We start from the raw sequence: 9,696 nt of genomic DNA, 5'->3' as shown, positions 1-9,696 counted from the left end.
GGGGGGGTTCAGTCTGGAGAAGAGGAGGCTGAGGGGAGACCTCCTGGCCCTCGGCAACTCCCTGCCAGGAGGGGGCAGAGAGGGGGGATGAGTCTCTGGAGCCAAGGCCCCAGCGCCAGGCCCCGAGGGAATGGCCTCAAGCTGCCCAGGGCAGGGTCAGGCTGGCTCTGAGGAAGGATTTCTGTGCAGAAGGGGCTGTTGGGCGTTGGAATGGGCTGCCCAGGGCAGGGGGGAGTCCCCGGGATCCCTGGAGGGGTTGAAGAGTCGGGCTGAGCCAGCGCTGAGGGATCTGGGGGAGTTGGGAACGGTCAGGGGGAGGGTCATGGTGGGGCTGGAGGAGCTTCAGGGGCTTTTCCAGCCTCGGTGATTCTGTGGTTCCACTGGGAGATGTGTTCCGCTGGGGTCACTCAGTTGCACTGCAGGTTGCTGAAGGAAGGGCTGAGCAGGCACCATCAGGGGAGGTGAAGAAGAGGGTGATGGCGCCTTCAGGAACAGCAAGAGGCAGAGCCACACATGGCAAGGAAGGAGAGCTAGTTGGAGTCCCTGGTTAAATGGGTGATGGAGAATGGAAAAGGCAGGAAGCTTTTGGTTTCCAGCAACAGGAGGAAGGTTCGTGCTCCACCTGCAGATTTGCCATCAGAACAGATGTAGAGCCCTGGGAATTTTAAGCAGCTACAGAAAGCCTCACAGGCACAGCCCTTGTGCTTATGGGTGGCTTTAACCACCCTTGTGTCTGCTGGAACAACCTATGGCTGGGCAGAAGCAGCTTAGGAGATTTCTGGAAGAAATGTATTGAAATATTGAAGATAAATTTCTTGATGCAGTTGATTGATGAACTAACTAGGAGAGATGCTCTGCTGGATATGCTACTGACAAACAGGAAAGAACTTGTGGGAGATAGAAAGGTCAAGGTCATCTGTAGCTGCTGCAGTGACCACAAGACTGTGGAGTTGAAGTTTCAGAGAGGCGTGAGTAAGATAGACAAAATTACAATCCCAGACTTCAGAAGAGCAGATTTGGGCTTGTTCGGGGACCTGCTTGGGAAGATAGTGTGGGAAACAGCCTTGGAGGGCAAAGGGGCTCAGGGGAGCTGGATGGTCCTCAAGAACAGTTTTCTCAGAGCACAAGAATGGTTCAGTGCAGAGGTCAAACACAGCAGAAGGCTGGTATGGAGGAACAGGGAGCTCCTGACTGAGCTCAAACAAAAAAAGTATACTGAAGGTGGAAGGAGGAGAAGGACACTTGGGAGGAACATAAAGACTTTATAAACTCCATTCCTAAATGCATGGGCAAAGTTCAGCTGGAGTTGAACCTAGCAAGGGAAGTGAAAGAATAGCAGAAAGTTTTTTCAAGTGCCATCAGCAGCAAAAGGAAAGCTACGAGGGTGTGGGACCATAGTTCATTGGGCAGGCAAGCTGGTCACAAGGAACAGGCAAAATGCTGAGGTACTTGAAGCCTTTTTTTTGCCTCAGGTTTGATAAGACTTGTCGTATGGTCTTCCACATCACTGAGCTTCCTAGCGGAGATGTGGGAATGAAGTAGCACCCACAGCAGAGTAAGACAGAGTTAGGGATGACTTAACCACTGGGATGTAGGTATTTCTGTGGGACCAAAGGGGATGGATCCAGGGGTGCTGAGGAAATGGGCTGATGACATTGCAAGGCTGCTCTCATCTCAGAAAGATCATAGTGATGTGGATGTTCCTGACAACTGGAAAGGGACAGATGTCATACCCATCTTCAAGAATGGCAAGAAAGAAGGGAACCACAGGCTGGTCAGCCTGACTTCACTCCTTGGGAAGGCTATGGAGTAGATCCTTTTAGAAACTATTTCTAAACACATGAAAGACATGAAGGTCATGGGGAGCAGAGAACATTGATATATCAAGGCCAAATCATGGCTGACCAAACTCATTGCTTATTATAATGAGTTCACTACTGGTATTGGACAAGGGGAGACAGTGAATGTTGCATACCTTGACTACTTTAGCAAGACCTCTGAAGTCTCCCATACTCTTCCTATCACCAAATTTATGAGACGTGGGATGGGTAAGTGGACAGTAAAGCAGGTGGAAAATTGACAGGACTGCTGAGCTCAGAATCATGATCAGTAGTACGAAGTTGTGCTGGCAGCCAGCAAATTATTGGTGTCCTTCAAGGATCTGTAGGTAGGAGCAACTCTGAGGGCAGCCTTAGAGAGAGAAACCTACTACAGCCCTCTCCACGTATTATCAAACACTTAGAAAATCCTGGTTTTTTGAATGCTGATTCTTTATTTTAGTGTGGTCATTATTGTCTTTGCTCTTGTGGGTAAAATTAGATAATGATCCTTCATTAATTACTTGGGAGGATGATTGAGTAATGTACAGAAAAAAAATCCAGTCATGAATGCAAAAAATGGACAGGTGTTCCCAATTACTAAGGATGCAAATTTGTCTGTATAGGTACATAGAAACTACATTCCTATTTCTCCAAAAGTGTGTTTTTAAGACAGCTTAACAGAAGTTAGAATTTGCTATTCTGTATGATCTGGTCTAAAAATGATTTTTTTTTTCTCTTTTTCTAAATAGTACTACATTGAAGAGACAATTATTGAGGAGGGTGAACCGGAGGAGGTAAATGTCCCCGTGATGTTGCCTGTGGTGTATATATGAATGTAATTAATGCAGAATGCTAAATTAGTGGCCCTTTGTATTCTGAGGACTAATTTTTCATATTAAATGCATGTCAGTGAACAGTTGCTTTTTACTACTTTATTTTCTCTGCAAGACCCTGTTGCGGGATGACCTGGAGGCTGCCTAGCTTGTTCTGAGTATCCTATCTGCTGCTCTTTGGTTTCCATTAGAAGGAGCCGTGGATGTGTCCATCAGAAAAGGACTGTGCTGATTTCTGTCCTGCCCTGTGTCTTGCTGATAGTCTTCCCTTTGCTCCTGCCCAGCAGCTCTTTGCACAGGAGCTGACAAGAGGAAGCAACAGGTTACGTTAATAACAAGAAACACGGGCAGGAAGATTCCTGCGGTAACATATTGACAAAAATCCACTACTAATGCAAAATCCAATTATTAGCGTTCAAAACGAACAGAAGGAACCTTGTTCTGAAGAGATATGTAAAAAGATTCTGCCTGAAACCAGTTTATCAGTTCTGCTGCCTTCACCTTGTGTAATTTCGCTGAGAAGTGGTGGTTTGCAGATTTTTTTCATGTCACTGGTAACAAATATTTGAGTCACCAAGGACTTAATACTGTAATTCAAAATTATCCTTGTAACATAAGCATAACCCAAACCTCTGTTACATTGCCATGGAATATTCTTTATGGCATAGGCTTATGCAGAAATAAAAGCTTAATGTTTCCCTTTGTGAGTGTGTTTTCTTCCAAACAAAGGATCTGTTCCCCAAGTCTTCCTGTATTTTTAACTTAATAATATATAATTTGATTAATACTGTTTGAACAAGTAATCTTAGGACTATGCTTTTGAAGGAAGACTTCCATCTTATTAGTTTTAAGATTCATTTGTGCACTGCATTCATCAGGTGTTTGAAAGTCTGTACCCAGACTGGATTTAAAGGGAGCTATAGCATGCCTGATTATTTCTGTGTCTGATTTGCATCAGTTTTTGATGTATTGTGAAGAATTACATATGAGTATCAATGTCATCCTAGCTAATGTGATTAGACCTTTTCCCATCATCTGGAAATACAGTCTAATACATTAGTGTCGTGTGGTCCTATGCATTATCATATGAAAATAAAAGCATTGTTTTGCACAAAATGCTGTATTTGCAGAATCAAGCCTCTCCAAGTTTTAGACTATTGCAAATCTATACAAAATATATTTTTATAAAACCATATAGCCTCACTGTTTTTTTATAAAACTAACAGCAGGCAGTGCTGCTTGCTTTGCCTAGACAGGTTTCAAACTCTCCAGTGCTTTCAGTGCCCAAAGTTAGATGAACACTTGTATAGTTGAAATGAGTTGTAAGAGAGAAACTTGTGGCGGTGCTGATGTAACTTGGGACAGCATTTGTGAAATGCAATTAATATTCAGTATTCAGTAAACAAACCTTTTGTGATTTAAGTGCTGTATACTTCTCAATCTAATGTTTATTGCGTGGTGCATTTTCTGGTCCAACTCACACTAATGCAAATAGCTATCAGGAGTATGAGCTTCATGCGCTGCCTTTTAAAGGTGCTTTTTTTTTGAAAGCTAGTTGCTATGAAATAAAGCTTGGCATTTATTCAGATGATTTTAGAGCAAGTTTTTAAGTTGCAATAATTACTTTTAAATGCTTTTAATTAGAATCGTAGTATTATCTTTATTACTTACAGCATGAATATGTTGATAAGCAAGTATATAAACCATTTAAATTAATTAAGGGCTTATTTCTGATGGATGCTTGATCATTGATTATGTAAATATCTCATCTATGTCTCTGCCATGATTGTGATCTGACTGAGAGAAAATGTAGTTTAGTAGAAAAGGTGGATTCTAGGTATTTGTTCACTCAGCTGGTGCATCGTGTAGGTACTACAAGATTGCAAAGGCTTGAGCTTGTCTGTCTGCTGTGTCAGTTCCTTTCTGTTTGCAAGAAGAAGATAATATTTTTAAATGACTATACACACCTTTGACCTGCTTTCACAACTACCAGTGACATCATTAGGAGCCCTGGCTGTACGACATGTGTCTCCAACCCAACTTCAGCACTGAGAACATTTCTACACTTTGGTTGGAGTAGCCAGTGGTCCTACCTGAGAGCTCCCCCAATGCCAGGGGAAGTTATGAATATAGAACAGAAGCACAGGAGCCCCACTCTCCCACCTGCTCTGGAGAATAATGAGATGAGTTTGATACAAAAATCAGCCAGTCAGTGAATTCCTTCTGGGCTTTTTTTAGGTTGATGTATGGTAGGCATACTGGATAATCCCTGTAGGAAAAGTGTCACTGATTTTCTGTCTTGCAGGTGGTTCCTGGATAAGAACTGAGCATCCTTTTACTAGATAGAGGAGGTGAAAAATGCTTATCATAAAATGATGTTTTATAGTTATAAAGTAAGTAATTATGTTTTTTTTCTTTTTTCCCAGGTGATCACTGAGATCACTGAGACCATTAGTACAGAGGTCACGGGTCCTCAGACTACCACCTATACTATTGAGCATGGAAAACCTACTATTGAGCGTGGAAAACCTACTATTGAGCGTGAAAAATCTACTACTGAGCATAAAAAACCTTCTGTTGAGGATGCAGCACCTCCAGTCAGAAAGAGGACAGTACGGACAAAAGTGGACCCATCTAAGTTTTTGACACCTTATCTGCAACACAGTAATAAAATGAAGGACCTATTCAGTGAGGTGAATTATCCCATGTCTTTTATTTCTCGAGGAACACCAACTTTAAAATTATTTATTATTAGTGCAATCCTTTATGCTACTCTTTTGTCTCCAGTGCTTCATTGCATGATGTGTATTAACGATATTTGCCTGAAGTAGGAAGTTTCCTTTTTTGAATTAGCCTCTTTCTTGCCTGTTTCCTGCTTAACTGCATTAGGTAATCATTAGGCACAAAAAGTGGCACAAAAGATCCCTCTTCCTAAGTTTTAATGTATATTACTTACCAGCATTCGCTGTTTGAATGTTATGTGAGGTCACAGGCCTAGGACTGCTACCCTCACCCACCCTTCCTTATCTTTGGTCACTGAAACAAGTAACTGTAAATTTGTCAATATCAAGCTGCTAAGGAGAATATAATCAATTAGAGGTGATCCAAACCAGGCTAAAGGTAGAAATGGATTTTTTCTGTTAAGTCAGTTGGTTAAAAGAAGCATAACTCTGCAAATGTAGTGGAGTAATGCCAGCTTGTATTATTCAATAATCTGCCTAAAATTTTTATACTAACCACACAAATAAATTAATAATTGCTACATACATTTCTGGCAGAGCTTTAGCATATGTCTTAATTCTATTTATCATTATTTTCTTTCAGAACAAGTACAAAGAAAAATTTAGAAAAGAAAAAGGAAAGCCATATGCTTCCACAATTGATACGCCAGAAATGCGGAGAATCAAGAAAGTGCAAGACCAGCTCAGTGAGGTAGGTATCATCATAAGGAAAAATACTTACTGGGCGGTAAAGAAGCAAATTGAGTCACAATTGTAGCTATTGAATAAGAAGCAATAATTTTTTGATAATATCGTGATAAGGCAATCTGAATGTTTAGCAGAAACTATCAGATTACAAAAGTGAGGCATACAGAGTATATGACAACTTGAATTCTGTGTTGTAGCTTGGAATTCAGGCCTTTCAGGAGAGGAGATGTGATGGTTCCTTTCCAGCTGAATAATAGCCCTGTTTCACTGTGCCTAAAGAGGTTTGAAAATTTCCGATGAGAAGTTACAGGCACGGGAGATGGTGGCAATGCCCACGTTTTTGAGTTTGAAGATTCCACACACTGTGTTCTGCAGTCATCATGAATGATGTGCCTGATGATTTTGTTGTTGTTGTTGTTGTTGATGTTAAGTTGTGCACTGGGTAAATAACCCTGGAAGTTTAGTTTTAAGATGTGTTTAAACATTTTTGTTTTCATAAAACAACTGAAAGTCAGTTTCCTGAAGAGAAAATGATGCTTAGCTTCTCCCAAGTGTTGCAAAACGACCTTCTATACATCCTGTCATTTACTATGGGATTTTCCAAGATGTGTGGTCTCCTCTGTGTGAATTCCACTGTTAATGCTCTGCCTTTGAAGGCTGGCCTGAGTGCAGTTGCCCAGCTGATGCAGTGCCTCTAGTTCCAGAAGCTAGCTCATCCTCCTCTCTTTCTTTTAAGCAGCTCTAGTCTACCCTTCAGCAATGCACTTCAGTCTGGGAAACTGAAATCCACCTACAAAGGCTTTTTTATTCTTTGTACAGGAAATAGGGAGAGTTGAGTCCCTAGGAATGGGAACCCCTAAAGCTCTTCTCCTGACTCGGGAGAGTTTGAGGAATGGGATGCTGCAATCCCTGTGCTAATGCTGACAGCTGCAGTCACGCTGGGAGTGGTGTAGCTGCATTAGGATGATTTTGTGCCCAAGCTGCTGGTTTGCTGTGGTAGTGTGGCTGTATTGTTTTTGGCACTGCAGCTAGTCTTTACATGGTAATGGACTGTGAAATGGAGATATACTTCATAGCGTGGGGATCTCTATCTCAACAGACAGGGTGGGAGTACTCCTAGGAAGAACTCTGTGATTACAGAAGGACTCTACCTCTAACTTGGACTCACAGCTCTTGAAACTGTCTCAAAGCTGCGTTTCTTAGTTAATTTGCAAAATGCGCTTGCTTCCACAGGCTTCATTTCTAAGGAGCAACTAGTCCTAAATGCTTTACTGAATTCACGTTTTGGCTGTTTACAGTATTAGGTGTCAAAATATCAATATTCAGCTTTTTTTAAAAAAAAAGTAATTTTTTTTTTCTCTAAGGATAAATGTGTTTTGTTGTGCATTGATCTAGGTTAAATACCGCATGGCTGGTGAAGCTGCTAGAACTGTTTGCCACGTTGATGAAAAGGCCAAGGATATAGAACATGCAAAGAAAGTGTCACAGCAAGTGAGCAAGGTGAGTGAGTTCTGACTTTCTGGAAGGGTTGTGAACGTTAGTGGATCATGTGCTTGCTGATAAGAATGAAGTGTTGAGCTCAGGGCAATGTTTATAGAACAGTTTAGAAGCACAGGGAGAGATAGAAGGGTTGATAAGGGAAGTATAAATATAATCTTAAATGTTTCCAGTTATGTCTTCAAATGTCATTGGTTTGAGACTTTCACTTTAAAAAAGTCTTTAGAGCAGGTAGTTTATTCACAAAAGTAAATAGTTTTCTAATGATAGAGTAACCAACATGCTGATCTTTCTTTCCAGGTATTATATAAACAGAATTGGGAGGAGAGTAAGGACAAGTACTTGCTTCCCCCTGATGCTCCAGAGTTTGTGAATGCAATAAAAAACACAGCAATGTTCAGTAAGGTAAGGAAAAAAAACCCCACAGGTCTGGTCAGCTGAAGTGCAAGAAGCATTCCAAGTCGGAGAGTAATTCATAATGAGTATTCTGACACTTTTCTGTCTTTTTAGAAACTCTATACTGAAGACTGGGAAGGAGACAAAACATTATTCTATCCATACAATGACAGTCCAGAGCTCAGAAGGGTGGCACAGGCTCAAAAGTCTCTGAGTGATGTAAGTATCAAAGCCTGATTGACAGTTAGGTCACTGTTACAGTGTGACTTGGTAGACTTCCTGGTGTACTTTGACTAGACATAAAAATTTCATAATGGAACAGAAAATAGAAATGTGTACGTGTAGAAATGTGCACTGATAGTTAGCTCTGATAGTTACACTATTTCTATAGAAAAATAAGTAATACAGAGGATAAATCTGTTGGCAATTTATGACGGATTATGAATTAATGAAATATGTATTAAAGGTCTTCTGAGGTAATCAGTAAGAAGACCTCATATCTTTCAGAATGGAGAAACTCTCAGGGTTGGCTCTAAGCCCAGTTCACTGTTGTGGGTCTACAAATCTGTCTCAGTGATAAGTGAGGAACTCTTGAGACTCTGTGATTTGCTGATACTTAAATGAACTCTTCAACCCAGGATTTTAGGTCTCACTTGAAGATTTCAGTGAATTTTGCAGATGTCCAGAATTTCACAGTCTGTGTTTATCAGGAGCAACAGAGTAATAGACTTAAAAACTTTCCCAGGGAACTGATTCTTTTTCACTGTCTCTTATCAGGAGACTTCTCAGTAGTCCTCCAGAACACACTGTTTGAAAGAGTTTATGCTGCAGTAGCTGAGGACAGAACTTGGTTAAGGGTGGTGTTAGCAGAGATAAATGTTCTGATGCTTGAATTGGTAGCTACTGTAAATGTTGACTTCTTTCATATTTTCAGATTGTCTACAAAAAAGGGCACGATGAACGAAAATCTAAATTTACTCCTCTGCCAGATCCACCTGATGTGGAACAAGCCAAGAAAGTGACAAGGCAGCTGAGTGATGTGAGTAGAATGAAGTGCTCTTCTTTCTTTAGAAGCCTCGCTTTTGGAGTTAGAGAGGCAAAAAGGTACCTAAAGGGAAAGTAAAAGAAGAGCCCAGACCTTCTATCAAGACCTCTTTGATTTTCAGTGGTGGAAGGCAGTTCCTTTCTTTGAGTGTCTCAGAGAAAATCCTGCCCAGTCTCAGGTTAAAGATGAAAATTTACTCTGTCAGTGAATTTAGTTTTCACAAAACATTTCTGCTTCTGCCATACATGCATTACTTCCTATTCTCCCTCTTTTTTTGTGTGTATTCTGCTTTACTCTTTCTGTGTTTACAGGAGAGAATAGTAAACAACATCCATTTTGCTGTTCTCTTAAATGTAAACAGTGACAGGTAAATAGCTATCTAGTTTTGGAGCCAGTGACTTGCTTAGAAGGAAAATAACCCCATTTTGCTGAAAGTTGCCTGGGCCAGCTGCTCAGAATACATGATAATGTTAATTTTAGTGTCAAACCGTTGTACATGTACATGTTCCAGGATTCTTAAGTTCATGGATAGTGGTCAGTGGAAATGTCTGGCAACTTAGGTAATGGTTTCCTGGTTTGCACACTGAATTAACAAGGAACATTCAACATAAAATTTTATAACTGTATATTGTAATTAACAAAGACTCTAGCACCAGTCCTTGTCAATGCATTTTAGG

The 9,696-nt window shown here is 40.8% G+C and overlaps 1 protein-coding gene across 1 annotated transcript in view; it reads left to right on the top strand.

The window, feature by feature from the left end:
* Positions 1-9,696, top strand: part of NEB (nebulin) — a 112,202-nt gene that overhangs the window by 3,949 nt on the left and 98,557 nt on the right. The window contains exons 3-9 of the mRNA XM_026852536.1: positions 2,570-2,614; positions 5,080-5,346; positions 5,978-6,085; positions 7,477-7,581; positions 7,879-7,983; positions 8,089-8,193; positions 8,909-9,013. Of these exons, the coding sequence (XP_026708337.1) occupies positions 2,570-2,614; positions 5,080-5,346; positions 5,978-6,085; positions 7,477-7,581; positions 7,879-7,983; positions 8,089-8,193; positions 8,909-9,013 (840 nt within the window). The remainder of the gene's footprint in view (positions 1-2,569; positions 2,615-5,079; positions 5,347-5,977; positions 6,086-7,476; positions 7,582-7,878; positions 7,984-8,088; positions 8,194-8,908; positions 9,014-9,696) is intronic.

The sequence above is a fragment of the Athene cunicularia genome (genome assembly GCF_003259725.1).
Source record: "Athene cunicularia isolate RWA chromosome 7 unlocalized genomic scaffold, athCun1 chr7_part1, whole genome shotgun sequence".
In the NCBI taxonomy this organism is placed as follows: Eukaryota; Metazoa; Chordata; class Aves; order Strigiformes; family Strigidae; genus Athene; species Athene cunicularia.
The sequence above is the reverse complement of the archived record's forward strand: the minus strand, read 5'-3'. Positions and strand labels throughout refer to the sequence as shown.